General features: G+C 43.8%; 2 protein-coding genes across 4 annotated transcripts in view; both read right to left on the reverse strand.

Moving 5' to 3' along the window:
• The window catches only part of RCL1 (RNA terminal phosphate cyclase like 1), a 197,443-nt gene that overhangs the window by 112,865 nt on the left and 56,827 nt on the right, over positions 1–27,751 (reverse strand). The window lies entirely within an intron of this gene.
• Positions 9,648–27,751, reverse strand: part of SLC1A1 (solute carrier family 1 member 1) — a 51,549-nt gene continuing 33,445 nt past the window's right edge. For 2 of the 3 annotated variants that reach the window (XM_066339979.1, XM_066339980.1), the window contains 8 exons: positions 27,244–27,286; positions 25,394–25,501; positions 23,896–24,080; positions 21,792–21,899; positions 16,910–17,032; positions 16,173–16,367; positions 15,532–15,666; positions 9,648–11,796 (listed from right to left, as the gene is read on the reverse strand). In XM_066339979.1, coding sequence (XP_066196076.1) covers positions 11,550–11,796; positions 15,532–15,666; positions 16,173–16,367; positions 16,910–17,032; positions 21,792–21,899; positions 23,896–24,080; positions 25,394–25,501; positions 27,244–27,286 — 1,144 coding nt within the window. In that variant the 3' untranslated portion in view covers positions 9,648–11,549. The remainder of the gene's footprint in view (positions 11,797–15,531; positions 15,667–16,172; positions 16,368–16,909; positions 17,033–21,791; positions 21,900–23,895; positions 24,081–25,393; positions 25,502–27,243; positions 27,287–27,751) is intronic. The other variant, XM_066339981.1, reaches the window with a different exon arrangement.

The following is a 27,751-nucleotide window of genomic DNA, read 5'->3' on the forward strand; positions in this document are numbered from 1 at the left end:
GTCTTGCTTAGAATGTCTCAAACACTGCAGGTTACAATTACTTTATTAACTTGAAAAGAAATCCCTTTGGGCAGCTGTCCCAGTCTTTTCTTCCTGCAGGGCTACGAGCATCCAATCCCAGGCAGCTGCCTGGCTGCCGGTTCCATCCAGGGGGACTGGATTTGCAGCAAATGCTGCAGTGCCCGGAATCAGTGGTTGAGGTCTGAGGCTGGCTGGTGTCCTTCTAAGGTGATGGGGTCTGAGGGTGAAGGACAGAGCTAAGTGCCCTGAAGCCCAGGGGCATCTGCATGGCCAGAGACCCTCAGGGACAGGGTACTGCCCCTGCCCTCCAGCATATGGGCTGTTTTCCCACACTGGCCAGGGCCATCTCCACACTGCACTCCATCTTGAATGTATCCAAGAACCAGTTGTCCCATCCACCAATCACCCCCCTCCATCCTGCTTCCACCCCTCCTCAGATTGCCCCAGACCCCAGTCCCTCCCTGCACCTGCCCAGGTGTGCAGAGCCCTGCTCCCCCACCAAAACCCATAGGCTGGTGCTCTCTCCCCCCACCACTGGTGTCCTGATAGGCCATACCCAACTTATCCTGTGCTGCCTTTGCCACCTCAGGCTTGTGCCCCTGTCCCAAATCCATGTGGTCACCTGTGCTCAGCAACTCAGTCACACCAGGCTGGGAAGGAGAGAATGGCTGGCTGGATGTGGAGCCAAATTCAGCATACCTAAGCAACCCTCCCCACCCATCTCTCCTTGAGAAAACTGAGGCAGGGTTCCCTCCAGATGCTCAGCATCTCTTCCAGCCTTGTTCCTCCCTCACATTCTTCCTTTCACCATCCCTACCTTTTTGGAGAGGTGTAGGACATCCTTGAGTAGTTCATTGGATGTGTCCTGACCCCTGCAGCTCTGTGACTTGGGGAACTTGCTTTTGACCAGCTTCCTGAGGGACGGGGCACAGAGATGCTCATTGTTCAGCACTGTGGTACCCTGGGCTTCATCCCACTGTGGCAGGGAGGGGAGCAGAGGGTGCTCCCTACCTACATGTCTCTGCTGACTCCCTTACAACTGCTGCAGGAAACCCATGCCTGTCCCACTCTGCTGAATCCCCACCAAGCCTGAGGTCAGGCTGAGACCAGATACAACTGACATACAGGTACAACACATGGCTTCAGTGCTGCTGAGACCAAGGCTTGATGGAGCAGTGCCATAGGGGTTTTAAAAGCCCAGAGACCTGGGGCAAGTACAGCTGGCCCTCTACTCCCCCTGCCCTGGCTGCCATTTGTCCCCATTCAGGGAAGAGATCTCCGTTTTCCAAGGCAGGACTATCCAGCATCCCAGAGGCCAGTGATGGGTCCCCATGTCCCCTACCTGTGACTGTGCTGTTGTGCTTGCTCCACTGTCGTGATGGCACGGGAGTGTGCACCATGGCTGCTGGGCAGCGGTGGGAAAAATGGCAGTATGTCAATGTGCCTGGAGAGAGCAGGAGCCGTGGGTGGGTGACAAGGGCCAAACAAGCCACCCCAGCTTGGGGCAGAGCACCAAAACACATAGGCCTGTACCCCACAGCATCCCTCTTCCTGCTGCCCTCCAGGGGGTGTTCCTGGAGGGGTTCCCACTCCACATCTGAAAGATATGACTTCAGAGGGGGCTCAACAGAGTCAGACCCTCTAGACAAACACTCTAACCCCTGTGCCTGAGACAGCAGGGCATCACCAGCACCCATCTCCCCGCCCCACTGACGCGGCCCCCAGTACACCAGTGCCGGGTGCTACTCACGCGCCAGGAACCTGCACGTTGAGGTGCCGGTCACAGGACAGGCACTTGTAAGGGACCAGCAGCTGCCTAGGGGAGAAAGGGCTGGGTGAGCTCCTGAAAGGGCTGCAGTCCACACAGCCAGCAGCTCACAGGCAGGAACAGGTGCCAGGCATGTCGCTGTCAAGAGCCTCAGTGTTTGCAGGGGGAGCTGTGGCATGTTGAGCCTGGTTTTCCTCCCACCCAAGGGGACTAGGAGACAAACTTGCCTTGGCAGCACTGCCACTGCTGAACTGTGGCTGTGGCCCAAAGCTGCCCAGAGCAGGCAGGCATTTGAGGGGAATGGCACAGGCACCCACACATCCAGCCCTTCCCCCGATGTCATCACCTTGTCCATGCCCACAACTCCCCTGTCCCTTCCCAAGGAGGGCAGGTTCTGACTGAGGCCTGTGGCACCATGTGTGGCACCCCTGCCCGGGGGAATGACTCTCTATCTGCTATCCTTGAACCTGTGCACTCACACCCCAGTTCTGGTTTGGACAGCTCCATTCTGCAGATGCCTACTCTTGTGCCACCTTTGATGTGGGGAACCTGATATTGATGGATGAAGAAGGTGTAGCTGGTTTGTCAGCAACCTTGCAGTTTGTTGTACTATATTGTTCTGATGCCAGGGTACCATCCAGGACAGAATGAGGCCAGTGCTGTTGCCAAAGCCAATACCATCCCATTGCACTCACTGCTTAATTCCAGCAGCATTGTCAATCTCTACCGACAGCTCATCCTTGAGATCCTTGATGATCCTTGCCCAGGTTTCCTCCAGCTTCTTCTGGAAAGGTCCCAGCTCCAAGCGATCCAGCTGTGGACACATGCACACTCTTAACCAGGTGCTCCAGGATGGAACATGGTAATCCCCAGGGAAAAGCCAGTGGAGGGAGAAACCTCAGAGGGATGCTACCTCAGGCTGCAAAGCCCCCAAGAAGCCAGTTTTGTACTGTGATGATAAGGCATCCCTCACCTTTGAGTCCAGGGCTTCACTGAACCACTGCTGGGCCTCCTGCCAGCGCTGCTCCTGGCCTAGCACCCGTCTGAGCAACTCTCGCATCCTGTCCTCCAGACGCTCCATGCTCGCATCAAAATGGGCACAACTGACTTTGTTGCCCAGGGCAGCCTTGTCCACTTTCTAGCAGGGAGGAAAGGCAGGAGAGCAGTGGGGACAGGGCAGAGGTATAAGAGGCAGGGCCAGAACATGTTGGGGATAGAGGTAGAAACGTTCCTGTGGAGCCATTGTGCCGTTTTCAGGGCTGTGTGGCCTGCTTATCCTATCACCCCCCTGGGGTCCAAGGGACTTAGAGAGGGAGACAGAGGGACCTGGGAAAGGGATCTGCAGCTGGTCTGGAAGTATTAACACCCTCCCCCTTCTACATCCAGGACAGTTTTGACACTGAGCACCCAAAGGGCATTTGTCATTCTGCCCAAGATCCCCGAGATCCCTTGGCCTGAAGATGAGCCTCTCAAGACCATACCAGCAGAAGCAGGTCCTCCTTGTCTGCTTTCTTCTCAAGACCCTCCAGGGACCGGAACAGAGCCTTAGAATATAGAAAGCATTTCATGACACCACAGCAGGGTCAGAGCTGTGTTCTGGCCAGACAATGTTCCCTGCTCTTTGGGAAAGGCCCTTTGAACCAACAAAGAGCTATGAGAAGGTGGGCAGGGGGTCAGTCTCCAGCCCTGGTGTGCCTGGGGGACAGTCTGACCCTGTGAGGGTTCAGACACCAACCTCGATATCTTTCTGATGCTGGCGATGGTCATCACGTAGGCTCCCCGTGACATAGCTGAGCTGCTCACAGTCCCCTTCTACCCGCACAATGGTGGCCTGGATGCTCTTTAGCAGCTCCTCATCCTGCTCCAGGGAGAAAGACAGCAAGATAGAGTCATGCAAGGGGTGTCTCGGTGCCATCAGGCACAGTTACTTGTCGTCAGCCATGAGGCCTCAGTGCCAGCTGAACATTTGTATCAAGGCTTTAATTTCCTGCCATACTGCCAAGCCATCCAAACCAAACTGGGGGGTAGCAAGGTTATGGTTATGCTGGTTACACTACAGTAACCCACTCTACATTACAGTGAGCATAACCAGAGAGAGGATCCTGACAGTCTCTCAAGCCTTCCATGTTCCCAGCTTCCCACCTGGGTCTTCTGTGGCCTCTGCATCTGTTGTGGCACGAGGGAGTCCACCTTCTCTTGGAGCCTTTCACAGTGGTGTATGAGCTTCCTCACAAGCTTGCTGTGCGAGCTGCGGTTGGGGTACACTGCCTGTTGCCCCACACTCCCCATCATTGCTCTTAGCTCATTAAGCTGCAGAAAGGGGAGAAGGAATCAATTTTGAGAGAGAATGGATGCAGCCAACAGAACCTGGTGTCCAGATGGCCCTGACCAGGCAGAGAATGTTGCCAGGAACCCCATAAGGAGCAGCCTGCTATTCAGGACAACAGTTGGAGTGCTGTCTCCAAACCTCACCTGCTCCTGAAGCTGGTCAAGTGTGACCAGCTGCTCCAGTGTGGCATTGATAATCTTCTGCTCCTCTCTCAGCTCCTTCTGCTCCTGTTTAACCTCGTGCAGTGTGGACCTAGCCAACAAGATGAGGCAGGCTGGGCCTCCACAAGGCCACTTGGGAGGTGAGCTTTGCTCCCCAAACCCGATGTTCTTGGACTGCCACCGCAAACACCCCCCCTCCCCCGCCCCCATACCTCCCGACTCCCCTGCAGGGCTGTGGAATACAAAATCCTCTCCCCATCCTCTTACTCCAGCTGTCGGGGGATCTGGTTGGTGCCATCCACTTTACATGTGGCCACAGTCACACCCAGCTTTCCAAGGGCATCCTCCAGCTGTCTTATCTGGGAAGAGGGGTAGTGGCAGAGTCAGGGCATGGACCCCATGCTCTCCTTTGCCTGTCTCCTCCCTGCCAACTCCCTCTGGCATCCTTGCCTCCCCCTTAGGGACTGCTATGGGCTTACCTTCTCCTTTTCACCCTGCAGCTCTCTGGCCAGGCTCTGCAGGGAGGACATCTGGCCCTGGAGCTCAGATGGGTCTCTGGTGATGCTCTCTGGATGGCCTGCTTGGGAACAAGGTTGTGTCCCAGTGGTGCCACTTTGGGCACTGGGAGTCGCTGTCTGTATCCCTGGGGTGGTGCTCTGAGTACCAGGGCTCTCCCCCAGCTTGTCCATGTCCGAAGTGTGGGGCTGGTCGTGGAGGACCAGTGGCTTGCCGGCAGCATACTGGAGGTTCCCCTGGAGCGGGATGAGAAGAGGGACTGCAGTCAGGACCAGGGAACATCCATAACTGAGCTTGGGTGCAAGCCAGAGAGACCTTGGGTGGGCTGTGGCTGCCAAGCACAGGTAGGTCTTTACCTTCTTTCTGTCCCAGCACCCATGTTCCCTTTCTCCAGGACTGTTTAGTTCAAAGTGCCTCAGCACTCCTTTGGCTAAGGCAGGCAGTGACCTCTACTACTTAGTTGATCTGCAGGCAGAGGTGGGGGCCTCCTAGTGGGCAAGGCTGAGTTCCCATGCTTCCCTCACAGGACAGCCTTCCCACTCTTCCCTCCCAGTGCCCCTCACACTATGTGAAACCCATGGTCACAGGGCAGGGGTGGCAGGACAACGTCTTGAGAGGCAGGGAGCCAGGGAGGGCCCAATTCCCTCCCAAAGGCAGTAGCTCACCTCGCTAAGTGCTTCCTGGATCATCTGGATGTCTTCTTCCATGCGGGACTGTGTGGCCTTCATCTCATTGATCTCCTTATGGAGATCCCTGCAGAGATGTGTGGTCTAGGAGAGGGGGGTGGGGGGGGATGCACCTTAGGGGAGAGTCCCTGGGGATCCGCAGGCCCTTTGCCTGCTCCATGGCCTGTGGGGCACAGCCAGATAGCTGGGCAGTCTCCATTCATGTGACATGGCCAGATGCAGCTGGACCTCCAGCACGCAGGGAAGTCACTGGCTGCCCTCTCAGACCTGCAACATGCTGGTGGTGGCAGCTCACCTGGCCAAGTGCATCCTTGATCCTCTGGATTTCCTCTCCCATGTTGGACTGCGTGGCCTTAGTCCCAGCCATCTCCTCGTGGGGCTCCTGGGAGAGAGCCGTGGCCCAGGAGAGATGGGTGGTGGGGGTGAGCTCCAGGCAAGCAGCTCCCCAGAGACTCCCACCCCCTATCCTGGGAAGCCTATGGTACACGCTGGGTCAGCAGAAAAGCCTCAACATGGGAAGGACCCAAAGCACCCAGAGCAGTGTTTCTGCCCCGGATTTTCTCTCCAAATGCCCCTCCCATTCCCACAATGAAAACCAACATGCTCGGAGCATGTCCAAGCTCGGAGCTTGGACTACAACTAAACCTTGGTATAAGGGCATAGATCCCAGAGGAGGGGGTGTCTTGGGGGAAGCACGTGGGAGGGGAAGCCTGCACCTCGGAGATGCCACTTTCTTCGGCTTCAGCCACGGAGGTGACGGGAGCCTGCAGCTCGTCCTTCCCGGGCGGCTGCTCCCCCGGCTGTCGTGTGCCCCGTGCCTCGGTGCCGGTCCCGCCTTCCCCCTCCTGCGGTCCGGGGCGTGATCCGGTCTCCTGGCCCCCATCCTGGGGGATCGTGTCCTCCGGGCCCAGCAGGCTCAGGTGTCCCAATATGATCTTCAGCAGTTTGCGGAGCGCCTCTAAGTTGACATTGACCTCGGGCGTCCCGATGGCGTCATCCAGCAGCTGTAACAGGCTGACTGAAGCCATGGCTGCTGCCCTGCCCGAAAACACAGCACCTGTCCTGAGGGATGGAAGCCTTCGCGCTCGGAAGGAAGCTGCAGCTAGGAATACGGGCAGCTGGCAGCCTCCTTCCTCCTCTTCCTCTGCCTTCCTGAGCGCCAGTCGCACATGCCTGTGTTTGTGGTGTCTCGTTGCCAGGTAACACCTGGCCCTGGCAGCCGGTTGTCGCGGAGTCATGGAAGAGGACGGACAGGAAGGGAGTCCTTACAGATCATCGAGTCCCATGTTTGCAGCTGAGGTGGGCCAGGGACCCCTGGCTGAAGGGGTGCTCCTTGATGGCCCCCTTGTTCTCCAGCCACCTCACCTTGGATTGGGGGAACATGTGGTTAGGAACCTCAAAAGGAACCTCCCTTGCTCCCCTTGATCTTCATTCACATTCCACCCTGCGCTGGGGCGGGGTGGGAACAGCTTTAGGGATGCCGCAACCGTCCCCGTGCCCTGGTGTCTCCCCGGCTTGGGCTGCCCCGGCGAGCACAGCTGGGGGCAGTGATACAGCTTGCTGCCGCGGTGCTTTGAGCCATGGGGCTGAGCAGGGTCGTGCTGGAATCCGAGGGGCTTCAGTGAAAGGCCTGGACACACACACACACACACACGGACACGTGGCCTGACCTAGGGACCCTCTGGACAGTCTTAAAATCCTGGAAAGACCCAGGCAGCTGGATGTGGGGGCAGCAAAGAGAACTGGTGTTGTCCACACCTGCCCCCCCCGCCCCCCCCCCCCCCCCCCTTTCGGGATTCTCAGAGGACAGATGGCACCCCAAAACACAAAACCTCCAGGTGTTTGGGGTGCCCCCCACAACCAGGAGGGGATGTGTATCTGGGCAGCTCCTCAAAGAGATCCAGATTTTGGTGTGCCCTCCCTGGAGGGACACAGATATCCAGAAGACCTCCAGAGGGGACCCCAGATGCCCATATGGCCCCTCAAGAGCAGGTTGGGATGCCGATGTCTGGATGCCCCCTCCCTCACCCAAACTAGGAGGAGACCCACATGTCTAGGGTTTCCCCCAAGGCCACGAGTGGAATAAAGGCATCGAGGCTGTCCCCTCACAACCAGGAAAGGACCCGGGCATCACTTGGCGATTCTGAGGGGAGGCAGTGGGGAGGGGGGGGCGGTGGGTGGGAATTTCCCCTTCATCTTCTGCACAGTGTAGTGGGTGCCTTTGGAGTCGCTGTCATCCTGACGGCACTCCCACTGCAGCAGCACGTTGAGCTCCTAAACCTTCTTCATCTCCACTGCTCAGACATGGAGGGGGACACCCACTCTTTTGCTCTGCCTTTGTCCCATGACCCTTAACCCCCCTGAAATAGTCCCCAAAACCAGTCCATGGCTCACAAACATCTACCATGGACTCCAAATACTCCCCCAAAAATGCCTGCCCTAGCACATCCAACCCCCAACCCATCCCCCAAAACACTCTGCTCCTATTGCCCCCAGTGCCTCCCATCCCAGTATGGCCCAGTGGTCCCAGTACCCTCAGCCTAGTGCTGCCAGTACTCCTACACCAGTATACTGGTGGCCTATACTCCAGTATAGCCCATCTCAGTGCTACCAGTGCCCACTGATGGCATGCAATGAGAATGCCCTCCCAGGCTGCCAGTAAGCATGCTCTACCAAGCACGGCCAGCTGAGCTTGCCAATCCTAGTGCTTCCAGTACATTCAGTCCCAGAGCTCCCACTAGTCCCTGTGCCACTGGTGACATGCTGTGGGAAGGCAGCTGTGCCTAAGATCTGCTTTGATGTAACCAGGATTTACAGCTCAAATTTTAAATAAATCACCTCTCATCTGGTGAGAAACCTGTGAGTGATTCTAACACCCTGGAGCTGACCTTGATCCAGCATTTAGGGTGACTAAGAGGGTCATGGAGCTGGGAACAGGGCTACCTGTGCAGGTGCAGGTGTCACCCACCCATGGCCTTCAATGGCATGTCCCCTGAAAGTCTGAAGACCTCAAAGGATCCCATACCAGCACCCAGAGGTCCTTGTCCCCAGGAAGGCCCCAGGAAGGTCCCCAGAAGTGCCCATTTTCACTGGATGTCTCCAGCTAGGAGCAGCACCTTGAGGTGGGGCTAAGGTTCTCCATGGGTCTGGGGCAGGACATATGGGTCACTGGGCACCTAGGGGAGCTTGACCCTGTGAGGGGCAAGTGATGCAGAAGGGGTTTGCATGGTGACGGCAGGATGAGGGCACAGATCCCATGGTGTCCCATGGGGGTCCAGTGGCTGCCTCCTCCCTGCCCATGCATCACTGGTCAGTTTCTGTTAGTATCAGGGAATGTTAAAGAACAAGTGAGTTACATGCGTCATGATGGTTTTTATGCAATTTTAGATCTTGTGGAGCTGACATAGCTGACCTGTGCATGTTGACAGACTTGTGTATGTTTATGTGCAAGTGCCTTCTTTGTTCAGACTTAAGACTCAATTGAAAGTCCCTGAGTATTTCAGCAGGAATGCGTGTGTGGGTAACGTGGTCGTCCTGGTCAAATTAAATTAAAAGCATAAACACTGTTCAAAATGCAGAATCCAATCCTGTGATAGCTTTTGCAGCCCCAAAACCCCTACAAGAACATAACACTATGGTGTAAAGGGCCAAAATAGGCAGCTGCCTTTCTAAGAGGGATTCTTCACCACTCTCCAAATCTTCCAGACCAAGAGACAATGAAAAGCAGGAGACATGGCTCAATCAGAGTGTTTCCACATACATAGAAGGTATGTATTTGCAATACTATGTCAAGAAAATCATCCTTGGTTTTAAGAGGATCTTCAGCATATGGTTTGGTCTCTTGGATGGAATAGATAGCAAAACAATACCATCAACACCTGCTCAGTTGAATCTGATCCAGATAAGTAAGTTATAGGTAAACAATCCCCTGCTAGCATGTGTTTAATAATAGCACACTCCAAATCCAGATCATCTGTAGTTAAAGGGGTTTCTTGCAATCTCAGCACTCTGCTCTTAGGCATCTATTTTATTGGAGGAAGAGTGTCATTCTTGCCAAAACTACAGCTAAATCACTAGAGACAATAACATAAATCCTGAATTCGATGGGGTTTGGTTTTCTTATTACAGCTAAAGGAACTCTTAAGGAGAAGATAGTAGGCTAAAACAAGAGTAAAGAGAGAAATTATTTATTTATAACACGTTAGGAACACAGTTCATAGTACATCATTAACAGGGTGACTACATAATAAGGTGATCATAAAAGGGTACCTAAAAAGCTAGTTTAAGACAAGGCATAGATTATTGGCTAGTGATGGAAGCTGGAAGGCCTTTTCCTCCCATAAGCAAAGCTGCACAAATAAAGACTGTCTCATACTGTTTCTGCAAAGGTAAAAGATTGATTTACTCAATCTGTATATTTTCTTTATATTGTATAAATTTACTGATACTTAGATTAACATTTTCATATAGTTTATGATGTTAAATTTAAATACAGTATTATGTCTCATTAATTTAAGGTGCAATTTATCAAAATCTACAGTAAATATTTTTTTCTTAATCAGTTCTCTTTGGCACACTTCTGGTCTGTTTAAATACAAAAGTGTAGGATTGAATTGAGTATATAACACTGCAGTACTTGGAGGGTTTTTTTGTTAGCATATGAATGTGATTTTATGCTTACCACAAGCTTATTCACAAAGAAGTAACTGTATATGAATTTCAGTTTAATTTATATATAAAATGGCTAACTACTTCAATGTGCAAGGCAGAAAAAAATTGTTACAGCAACTCCTGCCTTGAGAGAGTGATTTTTGCACCATGAAAATCTTGTATAAAATGTTATAGAAAATGGAGATTTTTTTATGAGGAAGTTCTCGGTGCTTCTTATCTTACAGCAAGCCGCCTGAGGACATGATTTTCTAGGTCCAGAAATGGTTCATAAGATACAGTTTAGCAGATAGGTTGGCACTGTAGTGGTGTTGCAGCTATAAACTTGCATGTTCCACTGACAAACTAAACCAAGGAGCCAAAAAAACAACCAGTCTGTGTAAGAAGTTTAGTGAGAGTGGCTTCTTTCTCTGAGAAAGGTCTCATTCCTAAATTCTTGATATATGTGTGTGTATATATATCTATGTGTATCTGCTTTTATTGCAAGGAAGAAGCATTAAGAATTTTTACTCTGCCCTTTTGTCTTTATGACCTCTGCTTACTTTTGGGCTAATATTTTGTTAAAATCAAAGGTGGACAACAGAAAATGGACTTACTTGTTTCTGATGGAAATGTATGAGGAGGCCATCAAAGTTAACCTAAATAGGTAAAGTATAATTTTACAAAAGCTCTTCAAATTCCAGAAGAGCAAACTCAGAGCAATTTATTTCACATCTGAAGGCCAATATCAGCAGCTAGCATTCACATTAAAGGTATGGGGAAATTTAGCTACATAAATACTAGACATCTTTCAGTGACTAATAATTTCACAACTGAAGTAAAACTAAACTGTATTCACAGTAAAATGTACTTATTACAAGGCCCTTCTGGTCTGTTTTATCCTGAATCACGCAAGTAGTATCCCCTCAGCTGCAGAAATTAGCATTTTGGCAAATGATCAAGTTACAGGAGTTGTCAAGTACTGTGCAACCTGTTTAGAAGGCAAGGATGCAAAAAGGGATTTCATAGAGGTGCTTTGTGATGTGGTAATGTGTGAAATGCTGGGCTACTCCTGAGTAAAACACATTTGGCTCTCCCAGCTAATAACCCATTTATGAGCATGCTGATTACAGAGAGGCATTTCTCAGCCTCAGGAATAATATATATTCTAAAAAAAAAAAAAAAAAAAAAAAAGTATTTTACAACTGTCTTTTTCTTCAACCTGTCAGTAAGGACTAACAGTGGTGAGTTCAAACTGTTGAAGGAGATAAGAAGGGGCAGAACTGGTAAGGAGAATCAGTCTGTGTGGTAAATCAAATATAAGTGAGATGTAATTAATTCTCAATTTCCTTTAAGCTTTTTGAGATATTGCATATGACCATGTCCCTTAGTGCTCCTTTTTTATCTGAAAGCTACTGGCATTAAAACTGGGATGTCTGTGTGAAGGATATGGTGTCAGATTTATCCATAGCAAAGCCTCCATTGATGTAAGATTTCTTGGCCTGTCTTTCATCATTATCAAGTATTTCTGTTTCCAGGGCAAAAGGATTGACTATGTTGACTTCAGAGGTGACATCCATCTGCTCCAGCTCCCTTTTTGAGAGCTTCTCCACTACACCTGTACCGAAGGCGTCTCCCAAGACATTCACCATTGTTCTGAATCGATCCCTGTGGAAGCAAAAACCATTCAGTTGTTTAGAAAATCCTTTTAGTAAAGGTAAAGTATTTTAGCTCATGCAGTGCTATTTTCTTCCCAGTGCAGATTTAGGTAATTATTCAATTAGAAGAAAATAAGTCTTGTAAAACAAGAAATAGAATTTTACCCACACATATTTGAAAAAGCCTGGAGTAATTTTCATGAGAAATTACTTTGTACAGGACATGCAAAACTGCAAGTCATGTCACTTGTCTGTTAGAGCAGTAATTCCACTTGCTGTGGCATAGCCTTACAGAATGTTAGAAGGATCACCTCTCAGGCCCTTGAAGTATGCTACACAGCTAGTTCCCTTTGTAATGACAGATTGTGGGTTGCGGGAGCAGAGTCTACATTGTGCCTTGTGTCATTCTAACAGTCATGTCCTAAGCCAGAAGAGCACCTAGCCCAGTATCTTCAGTATTCTGGCCCAAACCTGGAAAAGGGAAAGGCCTGTCTTCTGCTGGTTTCTTCTTGTTAAAGGGCTGAAGTACAAACTTGTACTAAACAAGTCACTTAAAGGAACATGATACTTGTGCACTATTAATTTTTCTCCAGACAGAAATGCAATATGCAGACCTTAAAAACCTGCTGCCATGGCAGAGGAACAACAAACCCTTGCAAAATAACAAAGTTTGAAAATCGACATGGAAGTTCAATGGACATGGACACTGGAAGACCATGATTCCCTGTTTTTCTTTTCAGCTACAGAGCACTAAAAAGGCTCTGTGGCAGAACAAGTTCCTCTTTCTGTGCAGAGACATTGAGGTGGATATATTCACAATATTTCACAATACTTCTAAAACTGCTGAATTCCACGGCTAAATAAGTTTTCCATGTCAACAAAAATACATGGTAGGGAAAGGAAGAGAGAACAGTAGAAATTCTAGTAGGATCAGTGTGACAGGTGTGGAAATCAACAGCACTGGAAACCCATCTGTTATAACAGGACTATTCTATTAATGTTTCTATTTGTCATTTAACATATGGAAGTACGACTCAAGCCTATGTAACATAATCTTGTTAAGTTCAGAATTAACTAGTGGGTTGTTAATGAGCCACTACTAGCAACTACTTTGCAAAATTATACATTTTAGGCAATAAGTACAAAAGGTGAACGTTAATAATCTATGTGGCATCAAAATGTGCATTCCATCTGCTGAGGTGCAAAATGCACTAGCAATGATCCCTGGTATATTAAATTAATTTTTAATTTAATTTACACAGTAAAACACATCTTAGTCTGGAAAATGGCTCAATTAGAAGCAGAAATATCTTCAATTATTTGTATGTTTCATGGTGGAACAAGTACCTTCCACATACTAATACTGTGCCTAAAACCCACAAAAGCTATGGACTTTTAAAGTGGAGTAAAGATCAGATCCATAAAGTCATGACTGCTCTACGAAATAGGCTATTGTTCTCTTTCTTTCTCACTCCCGTAAGATAAGTAGAAGGCATCAGATTAAATTATTAGGGTGTAGATCTAACAACAAAATTCAGTTATGTGTTGGCACAACATATCATTAGGATGTGGAATTCATCTCCACAGGACTTGTGGAAACACGGGTCCCAAAGCAATAAGGCATTCCTAGAAGAAGAAGACAAAAATTACCTCTAACTCAGGAACTCTCTGTGCTGCAATTTGCAGAAGGCTGGGCAAATACTTTGGAAAAAGAAGCAATATACATTTGTTCTATTCTTAGACTCTTTAGATACCTACTCGGAGCTAGTTGTTTGTACTGATCTGCACTAGCCTTAAAAACACTAAATGCCCACTAGGAATAGAAGAGAGCTGGAGAAAACAAAATGACTGTGCAGCACAGCAAACAAAACTATTAGACACGGATGCTGACAGCTGATCAGGAGAATGTACTTGTGGATGGAATTGGTTCATTTGGAGGAATTACGCTTATACATAAATTGAATTGATTCTTGGATCCATACAGCAGCCCTGATTTTCTGGAGACTGGTATTTCTCTCTATTTGCAAAATTGAGTTATATCATCAAATAAATTAAATATATTTGTGAAATACATAGGTTGCTGCCAGAAATCCTTCAAGAAAATGATTGGAAAGGGTGGAGGAAGAGCAAGGCATTTATCTTGAGTGTAAATAAACCTGAAGAAGACATGCAAATATTATGAAATTATTAAGATTACTGGATTGATACCAGTGAAATGTCATCCATGCAAACTGCAGGTGAAAAATACCCTGAGCTAACCACTAAGGCTCACACAGTTTAGGAGGCAAAAGAACTAAAATTATATTCCTTAACTTGTGAATCCTGTTACCCTATGTATCATGGGACAAAACTGAGTATTGATGTCCTTCTCACCTTCATAACACACTGTGATTCTTTGGGCTTTTGCAAAAGTAGCAGAGGTACACACTGGTTTAACTTAACACAGAAAAGACTTCTGGTGAAAAGGCTTCTTTCCAGAAAGAGTAGATGAATGGGACTGAGAGGTTTTGAAGTGCTCTGATATGGCTGGGATTAAGCATAAGGATCACTTTCTGAATTTACATATGTGCTTGTTGATCAAGGGCTGGGCTGTGGAGGTGGGCGGAGCCCCGGCTGCTCTGCCCTGGAGGGAGCCAAGCTGAGGAGTCAAGGAAGAATTTCGCAACTTCACCCTGAGCACCTAAGACAAAGACAAACCTCCTAGCCACGGCGACCTGGCTGGAGACCCACAAGCCCCCTCGGGATTTTATGTAGATCTGTTACAATTGATTGGTTCTGTACCCTTTTCCTCCCACCCTGGTGTCCCATAAAAACCCCTGAGTTTCCTCTGGTCAGCAGAGGTTCCTCGTCCCTGGACCCCTTTCGCTGGTACCCTCTCAATAAAGTACCACCTGTGGAAATTCCATACGAGACCTCTCTCTCTCTCACCACGGCCGGCTAAAAGAGGGGCAAACTCACAAGGGCATGAGCTAAGAGCACTGGGCTGAAATCACTGAAAGCTGAAATCACTGAGCTGAAAAATCACTGCTCTGCCCGATGCTGAGAAGCCCCTCTGCCAGCTGAGGAGTGCCCTGACCCCCCGAGGAGCTGTTTCTAGCGAGACATCCTTTGGGGTGGCTGTGGCTCTCTGGGTCCCAAGCGGCGGACCCCATCCACCAGCTGGGATACTAGGCCAGCGTCCTCACTGAAGAACAGCCCTAGCAAAGAAGTGCTGGCAGCACAGGCATGTGTACAGCTGGCTAATTGTCTGCATGTGGAATCCTGGGTCAGTTTTGCTTTTTTCATGTTGTGCTCCAATGCCAGTGTATGGATATTATGTACTTTGCAGTTTGTGGCTACATTTGATTTTTATGAATGATGTATGTATTTAGCATAATGTTGTGGTGGCATCTCTGACACTCTAGAGACATTTCTTGGTACGGTCAAATTTGTCTGTCTTGAGGATGATGCTCATGATTTGTTAGTGCTGTGACCACTACTTTAAAGCAGAAAGCATCTCTGAATGTGAGATTATTCAATGCTATCCCATGCAGTAGGCCTTATCTCAAAATCAACACCATTACTGCATTCAACTCTGAACAAGCCTGACCATAAGAATAATCTTTGTCCTTTTTCTGCAACAGTCCTAAATTATTTTATTGTTTTCTTTCTCAGACTCACACATTTCCAGGTAACTTATGCAAACATTTAAAAAAAGATAAAGAAAAAAGGAAAAATCATTAAATATAAGGTGCCTTTAACTTACAGAAGCCAATCAACTGCAATGATCAGAGTAACATCCTCGGCAGGCAGGCCAACAGCACTCAGCACAATCACCATGGTGACAAGTCCGGCTTGGGGCACGCCCGCAGCCCCAATGCTGGCTGCTGTAGCTGTTACACTAAATCCCAAATAAAACCCAGAAAAGATATTCAGAATACATGTTAGTCACAGAAACTCTGTTTTATGGCACAAATAGTTTGATTGCACTGCAAGAAAGATGCCTAAATGTTTCATTTTCCTCTTGAATAGTATTTACTCAAAGTCGGGTCCCAAGCTTATAGAACAAGCCATGTTGTGATACGCTGTTATGGTTACACTGCAGAATGGGAAATGCAGGTAAGCAAATGGGCAGATCAAAGGTAGAGGTTGAGTTAGGTTTGCGAGTGTTTGCAGGGAAGAATAATGGCAATTTTCATAACTGTGTTGTATACCAGCTGCATATCCTGGCCCATCCTACCTCCTCATCAGGTTGCACTGGCTAGGCCTTGGATCAAGAAGTGAGGATGTTTGTTATTTTTTGTGCTGAATGATAGTTTAAACTTTCTCATGGGGTATCCAAAGTTAATGTACCATTCACACAAAAGCTCACTTCCCACAAAATGCATGCCACAGCTTTAGTCTTACCTAATTGTAATTATTTGGCCAATATCCAGTTCTAAGTCATTCAGCTGTGCAATAAATACTGCTGCTACTGCTTCATAAAGAGCTGTGCCATCCATGTTGATGGTAGCTCCAACTGGAAGAACGAACCTTGTGATTCTTTTGTCAATCAAGTTATTTTCTTCTGCACAGCGGAAGGTGACAGGCAAAGTTGCTGAACTGGCACAGAACAAAACACATAAAGTAAGTGCAGGCAACAACACACCATTTCCACTATGTTTCCTTTTGCTCAGAGCATGATCTTCTTTATAACTCAAACAGAAGTCTAAGACAGGAAACAAGGCTGAACCATGAAAAAGCAAAGCAACTTTTGTTATACATTGTAACATAGCTAAGAAATAGAAAGGAAGAAATAGCTAAGTCTTAGTTGTTCTCAGAATTACATGGTAAATTGCCATGGTTTAAGTAGTCACAAAAAATGTGCAACAGCTTAAATGCTGTCAAGTCTGCGGCTAATAAACTGAATGGCAAAGAACTGCCTTCTCCTGGGAGAGGTAGACTCTCATTAGTTCAAGGCTAACGCATGCTCTAGTGCCCTTTGGGTACAACAGAAATAATGATGAAAACAGTATTTTGGCCTCTAGGGGACTCAGAACTGTCCAGTTCATACTAGGGCTTTTAAAAAAGTAGCAACAGAATCAGAGCACAGACCATGCAATTACTACTAGGTACATTACAGTAAAGATGCTTCTTGTGTTTACCTGGAAGAGATCATGAGGGCTGTCAGAAGTGCCTGAGCCATCCCCATGGCAAACTGTAAAGGATTTTTCCTTACTATTATTAAATAGATAAGTGGCAGAATTATACTGGAATGGATTGCAAGTCTGCAAAATAAAATCAACCAGTTAACCAAAGAGATCCATCTCATTTTTTTTCTTTACTAAGGTGGTAATAATAGGTACCCAGCTCTATCCTCAAGTATACTTATGAAACACTAGAAGTAACTTTTGTGACACCTTGGTGCAAAATTTAGAGAGAATGCCATGTTAATAAAAAGTAGACTAATGGTGTTTTACACTTCCTTTTGGAAAGGAGAGTGAGACCATATATGATAAGCTGAACAAGAATTGACTTGGAAATAATTTTAAACTGATAAAAATGAGAAGCCTAAAGTAATACATAATACTTATACTGATGTGCAGAGGTGACTTGAAATAACACTAAAACACTTCACTCTTCTGCCAAATCCTTACAATGCAAACCAGAGACAAATTAGGAAACCAAATAAATTTATTATTCTCAGTTTGTCTGCCCTTATTACAGAACATGTTTTGGAAATAAATCTAAACATGCTTTCCTGTCAGGGACTGCTGAAATGCGCATCTTCCTGCAGAAACTTCAAATATGGACCTTCAGAAACATCCACACCTGCTCTAGGGAAAACTGTGTAAGCTCAGGTCTACAATTAAAATGTGGTGAGGTATTTCAGACTGTTTAAATAAGATATATGTAATCTAAGCATTTTTTATGTTGTAAGATGCTGAAATACTGTATTTTGAAATTATTAGCTTTTAAAATTAAGTGGTTTGACTCACAGAAGATCAACTTGCTCTTTTGATTTTAGCAGGTCAGACGGATTTGCCTGGGTATTTGTATAGATCTCAGGGACAAAATCATCCATCACCTTATACATTAATTTTGAACACTGTGCAGTAATCCTGAACACACATTAATGCAGAGTTTGTGGGCACTAAGATAAGAGGTAAACTGACTGCTCTAAATATGTTTGAAATGAAATGTATTTGAAGAGTTTGTAAATATTCCCTATGTTTGAAGGTTGCAATTACAGCAACATCAGCTTTTCATGGAAAGAAATTATCACATAGCCTGGAAACATAGACCCAAAAACTGCTGTCATCTTGGAATTTTTATTCTGTCCTCACAAAATGTTCATGTGTACATTCCTGTGTTGTAGTAGTGCTTTATGGTTTCAGAGCAGTTGATAAAGCAATAAATCATGGTACCATTTGTTCTGCCAAAAACAGACATTTAAGAGACCAGTAGTCACAGTACAGAAATCCACAACAGCATCAAAAATCATCCATAAAACCTACATATTTGTTTTCTTGGAAAAATTACCTTTTTAAAAGAAACAGGCATTTAAGTTTTTATTCTGTATGGGAATATATGACATATTTAGTGGAATGTAAATAATAACATGCAACATGTCTTGATAAAATTTTGCAAATAACTCTAGAAAGAAATCTAGCCATTTATACATGCACCACCACAAAGGCATCATTGTATAAACTGACATCCTGAGAACAAACTGAATTCTGCAGAATATATTGGAAAAGAAAGAAGTTATGTGGGTGCCATTTGCTGTGTTAATAAAATATTAATGAGAGTAAGCATTTCAAGTATGTCCAAGTCTAAAAGCATATTGACTTAGTTATTTGAAAAATTTAGATCTGCACCTTTTTAGCAGCAGCATGAACATGACATTATTCAAAATAAAGTATTTTTGTGTACCTGCTTTGCTACTACTGGTTTTCCTAAAACAACTTTGAAGTAGTATTTATTTTTATTCCTAAAATGCAATTCTCACCAAGCAGCTGAAATTTTTATGCCAAAAATCACAATCAATAATTGAAAACAGAAAATCTAATAGTATTTATTTTTAAGTTAGGAAGAATCTCAGAATCCCAAGCTGTCATTTGATATAGCAGTATTTCTTACAGGGATGTAGCTGCCTTGCTGCTATCTGGGCAAGGACAGTCTGTCTACTTGCTGCAGTTTCTTTTCCTTTTTTTCTGTGGTGGTTTTTTTTTTTTTTTTTTTTTTTTTTTTTTTTTTTAGTTCCCCCTCCTACCTCAGCCTGAGCTCCTCTGGCACTTAAATTATGTCTCCACTGAGTTTCCTCTGCTGTAACTTCTAATGTGCCCTCATCCTGACTCTGCAACCATTAATCCTGAGAGACTTCAGATACTTAGTGGCAAATTGCACCAAAGACACTGGGGGGAAGTCTGTTCCCTCATGGTGACCCGAATGAGACATAGAGACTGAGATCAGTTGCAGACAATGGTAGATGAGTGCTGGTAGGGCTGAGGCTATGAAAGGTCATGAATAATTAAGTTGGGAAGAAGGTGAGCTGGTTCGAGAGGTTAAAGGAAAGAAAGCAGAGGATAAGACTATTATCTTGATAAGGAATACAAGAAATGTTTAAGATAACCTGTTATTTTCAGGTTCAAGCTTAAAGTGAGGATGACGAGCAGTTACAGAAGAACACCAGTGAACAGAATACACTACAAACAGACAGGGACAAACCTAAGAATGAAAACCTGGTGGTTCATCAAAATGATGGTGGGAACATCAGTTTTTAAGAAACCCAAATAGAGGGCAACATTTCTCCTTCTTCCTGAGAAGTAAGAGAAAAGGACATTCTTGTAGGCTGAAAAATGTAGAACAAGCACCTTTCCCCTGCAGCCTATAGCCTGTGTACATGTCCATATCTGCTCACATGATCTGATTACAACATGCTCTCCCTGATGGTCAGTTTTGCAGATAATGTGCTGCTGTTAGCCCTTACCCAAAGTGCCTTCAGCAGCACTCATGGGAGCCTACTCTGCAGGAGGCAGAAATGCTGCAGAGATCTATCTGAGCAGCCATCAGGGAAAATGGTGTCGTGTTTGGAGGAACAGAGACTTTTTCTCTCCAGGGATGCAAAGGTGCTTGATGGTGTTCTTGATGGCACCTGGAGTTCTACGTAAAATTATTGTGCCTGTCAAACCAATGGCTACCAGCTAAACATGAGACTATACAATTGCAGTTTACTTTGCAATCAGTGTACTTTGGAGAAGACACTGAGTCTTCACACACATCTTTAGGAAGACTTGCCTTGTCACATTACAAATAGTAATCTGTATTCAGTCACTGATAGGATAAAACTTCATGGGTAAATAAGTCATAAACTTGCTGTCACATCTAAAACTAAAACTTACTATCTGATGTAAAACTGAAGACAAAAGGCAGTAGTAATCCATTCAACATATTCCTCCTCTGAATTAACTGGAGTTAATAACATAGAAAACCTGCAGAAGTGATACACTGTCATTCTGTCAATGATTTCTATCTAGCTTGTGATTGGGGTGTCATTTATAATTTGTATAGAAAATATTAGAGTCTTGATTTACCATCTCTTAGTAAATATCAGCTTTTGAAACCTGTAAAAATCTGACTTATTTTCCAAGTGCAAAACAAATACTCACAAAAAACTGCATAATGCATTAGATGAACATAACTTGCACTCAGCTCTGTAACATTTTGAAAAAGTAATGAATCAGTGCTATTTCTGGAGCAGTAATTCTTATTTAGAAAGAAATTTTATCTTTGATTTTCAAACAGCTAGTCCAAACACAGCTTATGAATAAAACAAAACAACAACTTTGAAATAAATGTGCTTTTCTAGCACAGACTAATGCAAAACCCCCAGAGATCCTTCTTGACTATTTATAAAGTAGTTTGCATTTAAGACTAATATATTACCATTCTCTTTGCTTGGCTGTTAAAAAGTGTGTGAATGACATTTGAAAAATAGTGTGCAAATGCATAAAGTGTGGGGAAAGAAACTCTTGAACAACTTTGGACCTAGCCTCTAGACAAATATATATATGCATATTTATATATGCATATATAAATCCTTAGTGAACTGAAGGAATTATAGGAGTGGATGCTAAGGTAAATGGACCAAGACTGCCTAGAAGGTTGTGCTTCACTGAATTGGAAATAGAAATTTAAGAGCATTTATCTTATTGGGACTGCAATATCCATTTATCTGACAAAAGAGTCCTTTCAGAAATGTACAGTAATCTGGTATTATAACCTATCATTTGGAGCAATTAAGTTATTCTAAAGTTCCACTGCTGAAAGGCTCTGCATTGTGATGGTGTAACCTCCCCCACCCAGACTGTTCTACACAGACAATGACTAAGAAAAATAAATAGAAACAAAGTTCGGATGCCTGGCTGTGTTATTCAGATTGCAACTTTTCTTTTTTCAGCCTCACCATCTACCCTAACTCTGAAGGAGGAATTAGCAAACAGTGCAATCCCCAGGGCTTCTCTTGATGTCAGCTGTCTGCTCAGCATTGGAGAGGGAAGGCATCAGACCTCTGGCATCCTTTATTGTGCACTGCTCTTACTATACTTTGTATTCAGCAGGTAAAGTTTGGTCTGTGCTGCTACACCTTGAGCCCAAAAATTCCACAGACTGCCAACATAATCCACTTATTTGTGTATGTTTGATAGGCTGGCAAGCCCTTATAAGACATAATTCATAATCTCACCTTTAATACAACAATATTTTCTGCTTCAGCACAAGTCAGGAAGATGAAAAAATGAATACAAGAAAAGAATTTGCATTTGGGCTTATGTTTTTTTAGAATGCAAGGCAGTGACTTTTTGAAACAAAACATGCACACAGTAAAACGTGGACTCAAACCATCCTCACACACCCTCACATAATGTTCACTGATGAGAGTTTTTGTTTCTGACCTAGAAGACTGGATGTGGTGGATAACTGAGTGGTAATCAACTGAGCTCCAAAACTGCATACAAAAAATTCCATCTTTAGGAAATGACATACCCACTTATTACTGTAGCCATATAAAGACCCAATTTACGAAAGATTTCCCAGTCCTCAACTTCTATTATCTTCCCAGCAATTAAAAAAAGGATACCAATTGGCATATACCTAGAAGGCAAAAATAAAGCTATCAAAAATGCATTCTCAGAAATACTGCATGCTCATAAATGAAATAATCTCTTTCCCACAGTAATTTTTAAAACAGACAGAAAATGTGTTTTGATAGCCTATTTCACAACAACAGATTTTTTTTTTCTTATATTATACATTGGACTTTATTAATTTGCAGCAAGGTTACAACAGAGATGATGAAAAAAGATGGGACAATAAAAGTAAATGTAACCCTACATCTAGTCTAGCTAGTATTACATATCGTCTAGCTAGTATTGTATAACTTGGTGTCACAGAATACACAGAAGTTGGGAAGGGGTATTGGCATATACCCTGTAGAGCAAATGTTTGTGTGAACCCACAGGCTCCCTTGAGGGTGGAAGTTTGCAAGGTTGAACCAAGTGTCTGTCTAGTCTGTAATGACAGAGAGATGGGAAAGGTGTCCTGTAGTTACAGGAGCTGCCCTGCAGCACTTGGGGGCTATATCTGTCACCTGCACAGAATAAAGTAAACCTGCAGAAGGCCATGCCTTATGGATCTGAACAACTGCATAGGCTACAGAAAACTAAAGGGAAATACCAGGAATTATGTTAGCACCAGCTCCACTGCAACTTTTTTCTGGTTCCAAGAGCTCCAGAGAGCAGCTGTTACAGAGACAAGTTACTGCTTGGGAGCTTTGTGCAGCATAAATGAATCTAGAAATATGTGAATATATAAAATGTATTCATTTAAAATTAGAAATTATGAATTTATAAAATGTATGCTATCTCATAAACAAAATTGTATCTTATCCTTGTAGAACGCAGGGATACATAGTTCCTCTAAGCACTGAACTTGATGAAAACGGAACTAATTCCTCACACTTCCAGCACAAATCTCTACCTTGTTTCAAACAACAGCTCTCACATCTGTAGAAACTCAGGGAGCCTGTAGCCACAGTTTCTGGCACATGCAAGAAAAATGGATAATCAATTGATAAGTAAATTCCTGTATGGCATATGCTAAGTCTAGAATCTTGTTGTTGGTAATTTTCTGCAGAGGGAGGCAGCCTGTCTCACAGGGCTTTAACTTAGCCTGGGACTAAACTAGCTGCTTAGCACAGGACCAGTTGCAGAAATTAATTTACCTTTCTTTAAGGAAGGAAGGAGTGTGTAACTAAACCGTTGTCTGTTTTACAAACATCTCAATGTGCTGAGATGTAAAAAAAAAAAAACATGGAAGGGTCAGATCTGACAAGGTACTGATATGAAATGTGCATATGAGCAGAGTATTGTAGTAAGTGGCACAAGGCACTCCACATGTAGGACCAAACTCTGGAAGGAATTGTGTATTTATAACCCTGATCCTGTAATTGTGATTTGCACAGACAAAATTCTATGAATAGCTGTGAAGTCCAACCAAACACTATCAGATGAGTTTCTATATTTTAAATTTATTTTTCTTGTCTGAGAATGTTATCAGAATGTAGTCTTACAAAATGTATTAGCAGGAGGTAAATGATGCTTAGTTGTATTTTGCATACCATTCTGAATTTTGCTCTGTGCTGTGGCTTGCATATTAATTCTGATTTCTAAAGGAACTTAGATCCAAAGTAAGCCGTCCTGTGAACATAATGTCTGTCAGGGAATAATGCTCGAAACTCAGAAGGACATATGGGTGGTAATGCTTATCCTCAAGAGTCCTCAAAAGACTAGTGCACTAGTTTTTTATAAACATCTAGCAAGAATGTTTAAAAAACTCATGTTTCTTGGGAACCAATAGGACTGTTTCTTTAGCATACATTAAAGTGGAAGCCCTGTCTCCAGTTTCCTCAAAAGAATCAAATTCTGTAGAAGGGAAAATTTTTACCAATCTTTCTTTGAAAGTAGCTTTCTGTAAAGCACTATGCAAAAGCAAGCATGAAGTCTGATGTAGGAGTCTGCTCCTACCTCTTCAATGACAAAATCCACTTAAAGAAATTGTTGGAAAACGCCAATATTATCCTTGGACTTACCACATAATTATCTGAACTATTCTCATTGTAGCTTCGTTCAGCGCATTGAAGAAATCCAGTAGCACTTGTCCCTTCTCTCCCATTTTCCCAATAACCATTCCAAAAACAAGACAAAAGACAATCAACCCCAGTGCATTGATGCCATTGGAATACGTCCCCACGATTTTATACTCTTGAGTTTTGTTCTATAAATTGGAAGCAAGAGAAAAAAAATACTATTTGAAAATAATGAATTTACTTTAAAAAGTTCTGAATGAAAACACATGTAGATTTTTTTTTAAAGATATGAAGCTCTTCCTAAGCCACTCTATTGGCTTTCTGAAAGTGCCAAGTGGGCAAGTTTAGGAATACACTAAACAGAACTTGAACACTTTGTATTTTAAAGCAAGGATCTGACCAGAGCTTAGCAGGGAGTAAAGCATTCCTAAATTTTTGTTGTCCTTTCTGTAGACTTCCAACATGAGGTATGCAAGATGTAAGTATCCACAGTCATGCTTTCGAGATTTACGCCCCTACATGCAAGATTTACTCTCCACTGGAAAGCAGAACACAGATGTAGAATCCTTGTGTTTGTTTCTGAGCAACTCAAGGGTTTGTGCCTGGATTTAGATAAATTCATCACTGCCTAACAACTGGGACATCAGTGTAATTGCACAATTTATAGGGGAATTTTATGCATATAATATAAAAATTCTACTAAAGAGGTATTAATACATTCTTCTGTGCAGCAGAAGAAATACGAAGGAAAGGGTGCAATTCTTCATTACATTCTGGTTCAGGATTTAATCAATGTCTCTTCATATAGCTCATCTTCCCATGCTATTATTACTTTTAGATGAAATTTGGAAGGAGTATAATAAAATGTATATTGATTTGGTATTGCTTGTAGTTATGTGTTAAAATTCTATTGAATTCCTTACTCCCTCTTCTCCAGAGTAAGTCTAGACTTTATACACCATTAACACTCGTAAGCTCTCCACACCTCTAATGAAAGGCTTGTTAAATCTCTTTTTCACTTGTGTTTCTGTACATTTGTTTTTCAAAGTAACAGACTTAATTAACATATAGTTATATTGTTTTTTCTTCCATTAGAAAAGATCTATTATGATTTTCAACTAATTTTTTCTTTAGTGCCTATAGTTACAGTCATTGCTACTCAAACATCTCATGGTGATATATATATAGTCTTTCCACAGTGAGTGTTGAATTTCTCAGAAAATTGACAGTTCATAAGCAGATAAATTTAATCAATCTTCATCTATTATCTTTGCACTAGTCAATTACCCATGGGCTCCTTCATGTTCTTAAACCTACTAGAAGATACTTCCAATGACCTCTAAGCATCTAGTTATTAACTTCTGTGCTCTTGTTAAAATCTATTTATGTGCTATTTCCATTCATTTATTCATCACTAACCACACGAACTAAACCAAACTTAGTCTATATTTTTTCTCCCTACTCCATATATTATGAAGGAACAAAAGGATAAAGGTCGCACCTCTGAAGCCTTTGCTGTTGTAGCCGTTGTAGTGGGTTCTTCTCGAAATAGGGAGCTATTTTTATCCACAGCAATTGTAGCTTTAATTTTTTCACGTTTGGTTTTATACTGGAAAAGTTTTTTTAGAAAACAGAAGAAATAATTTAGAAACATGAGAAAATTGAAGAACAGACAAAGGCATAGCCTCTCTCCAGTAAACACAAGAGAAAAATTAACCAATCTCACTTGAAAGTAGCAAACACAGACAAAGATTTTATTTCCCAATTCATGTGAGCCATCAGGGCTCTGTACCTCAGAAGCTGTAGATCAAACAAGAGATTCACAAATAATATGCTATGAGTTCTCCCCAGGATTCTTGGATACCCCATGGATGTGCTGCAGTCTTTCGGGGCACGAGCTAGAGCTCCTGAAAATGGCAAGAATTTTTGCTGGAACAGTCTAGACAGAATTGCTTACAGCCATGCCAGGAGAGGTCTGTAGGGCAGATGCACCTGATGCAACCAGGCCCTTGGTGACGTGGTCAGCATAACTAATGCCATTATGCTAGGCAAACAGACATTCTTTGTGGTCAAATGGGTTACATATTTCCCTTTCCCCACATTGCCAGGTCTTCAAGGTCCTGTGCACCAAGCAGACCAACCGAACAGACTTACTTTTCCTCTCATTACTAGCCTCCAGATTCCTGGCACTAGGCTAACTATGCCTCTCCTTATTTATCTTAGATGTTCCAGGCACTCAGCCAAACAAGTGGTGTTGATGACACAGTCACAGAACAGGGAACTGTAACAGCAGCAAGTAGACTGTCCATAAAATCAAGCAGGCACAAGTCCTAATGAATAACTTGGACCAAAACTGCTGCAGGACAGTGAGACCTGGTAGTCAAGGATGCTTCCATCATTGTCTGCTTCCTCTGAGGACTGAGTGACCAATCTGTATTCTTTTATATGTTTTTCAAGCCTAGATGATAGCTGATAAAGCAAACCAAGTATTAAGACTTGACCAAATATGCACTAGCTCCAGTGCATATGATTAGAAAACATAAGTTAAATAGTGCTATTATAAAACTGTATTACAGTGATTCTGCTCAGAGAAATCCTGTGCTATTCTGATTTTTAATTCTGTGCTATACTAATCATAATATTCCATTAAGAAAATAAGACTTTAATAGTAACTACAGTTTAATGCCATCATCATTCTATCAAGGGTCCCTAAAAGAGCCTGCCTTGTCCCCTTAGTGTTGGGTGGCCAGTAATGATGAGGAAAAACTACATGGAGAATTTTTATAAAGTGAGTTGTGCTTAGCAGCATAGCTGTTATCAATTTCTGGGGAAAGTTGACTGGTAAGTCTAATATATAGACAGAAGTTTCCTCTTCCATCTTGCAAACCTCATTCTTCCTGTAAGATGTCTTGAATAGACTACTGGTTATCAGCCTTTTCCTTCAAAGGTTTTGGTCTGGCAATTGACATTAGATGTGAGACACTTCAGGGTGAGGGCTAACTTACATAGATTTCATGAGACACAGAGAGACCTTAAGAACAAGGAAACACATCCTCATAAGATGGTTCTTCTAACTCTTGTTGTCCCAAAAGGAAAAATCTTGTCTTACGCACTGTTTGGTTTCTGCATCCAGCTCCTAGACAGTGTCTTTCTGCAACTTAATTGCTGATAGCAGAGTGTTTACCATAATGGAAATGGAACCAAGACACCTTAAACCCCCCACCTTTTTATAGAGATGAAGGTATTCCTGGACTTCTCAGAAATATGTCTCGCCTGACAACATTTTTGTGACAGAAGAAAATAATTTGTGGTTAACACTGAAAACACCAGAAGAGGAATGTTCAAACTTACCTGTTGGAAACAGGCCTGAACAAGGTTCTCTGGGAACATATTCCTGTTAACAAGCATAGAAGCATTTTAATACTATGGCATACTAAGGAAAAGTTGTTTTCTATAAACAAAATGGTAAAATTTGATGCATATGAACAGATCATATTGCATTTCTTTTAGCAGAAAGTATATTTACATCAGCAAATATAGATATATAGATATATTTCTTTCTTCCAAAGAAATTAAGGATTTAAGAGTCCCAGTGACTGTTTTTCTCCTTACATCTATTGAATTTTTGGGCTTATTTTTAGTATTTGACATTTCTATTGGTAAGCTACTAAACCCAGTGTTTTTTTCCCTGGTACATTATCTCCTTGACTTGCATAAGGAGTACAAGACACACTGTCTTTACAGGGTATGTCAAATACTGGCAGAAGAGAAAAAAAAAACCCTCTTGCAAAGGCTGTGCTGTAAGAATAAGATATTTGGTGTGCTCTATTGTAGTTATGAATTCAGAAATAAATCTTTG

Source organism: Sylvia atricapilla, chromosome Z (assembly GCF_009819655.1).
Source record: "Sylvia atricapilla isolate bSylAtr1 chromosome Z, bSylAtr1.pri, whole genome shotgun sequence".
Lineage (NCBI taxonomy): Eukaryota > Metazoa > Chordata > Aves > Passeriformes > Sylviidae > Sylvia > Sylvia atricapilla.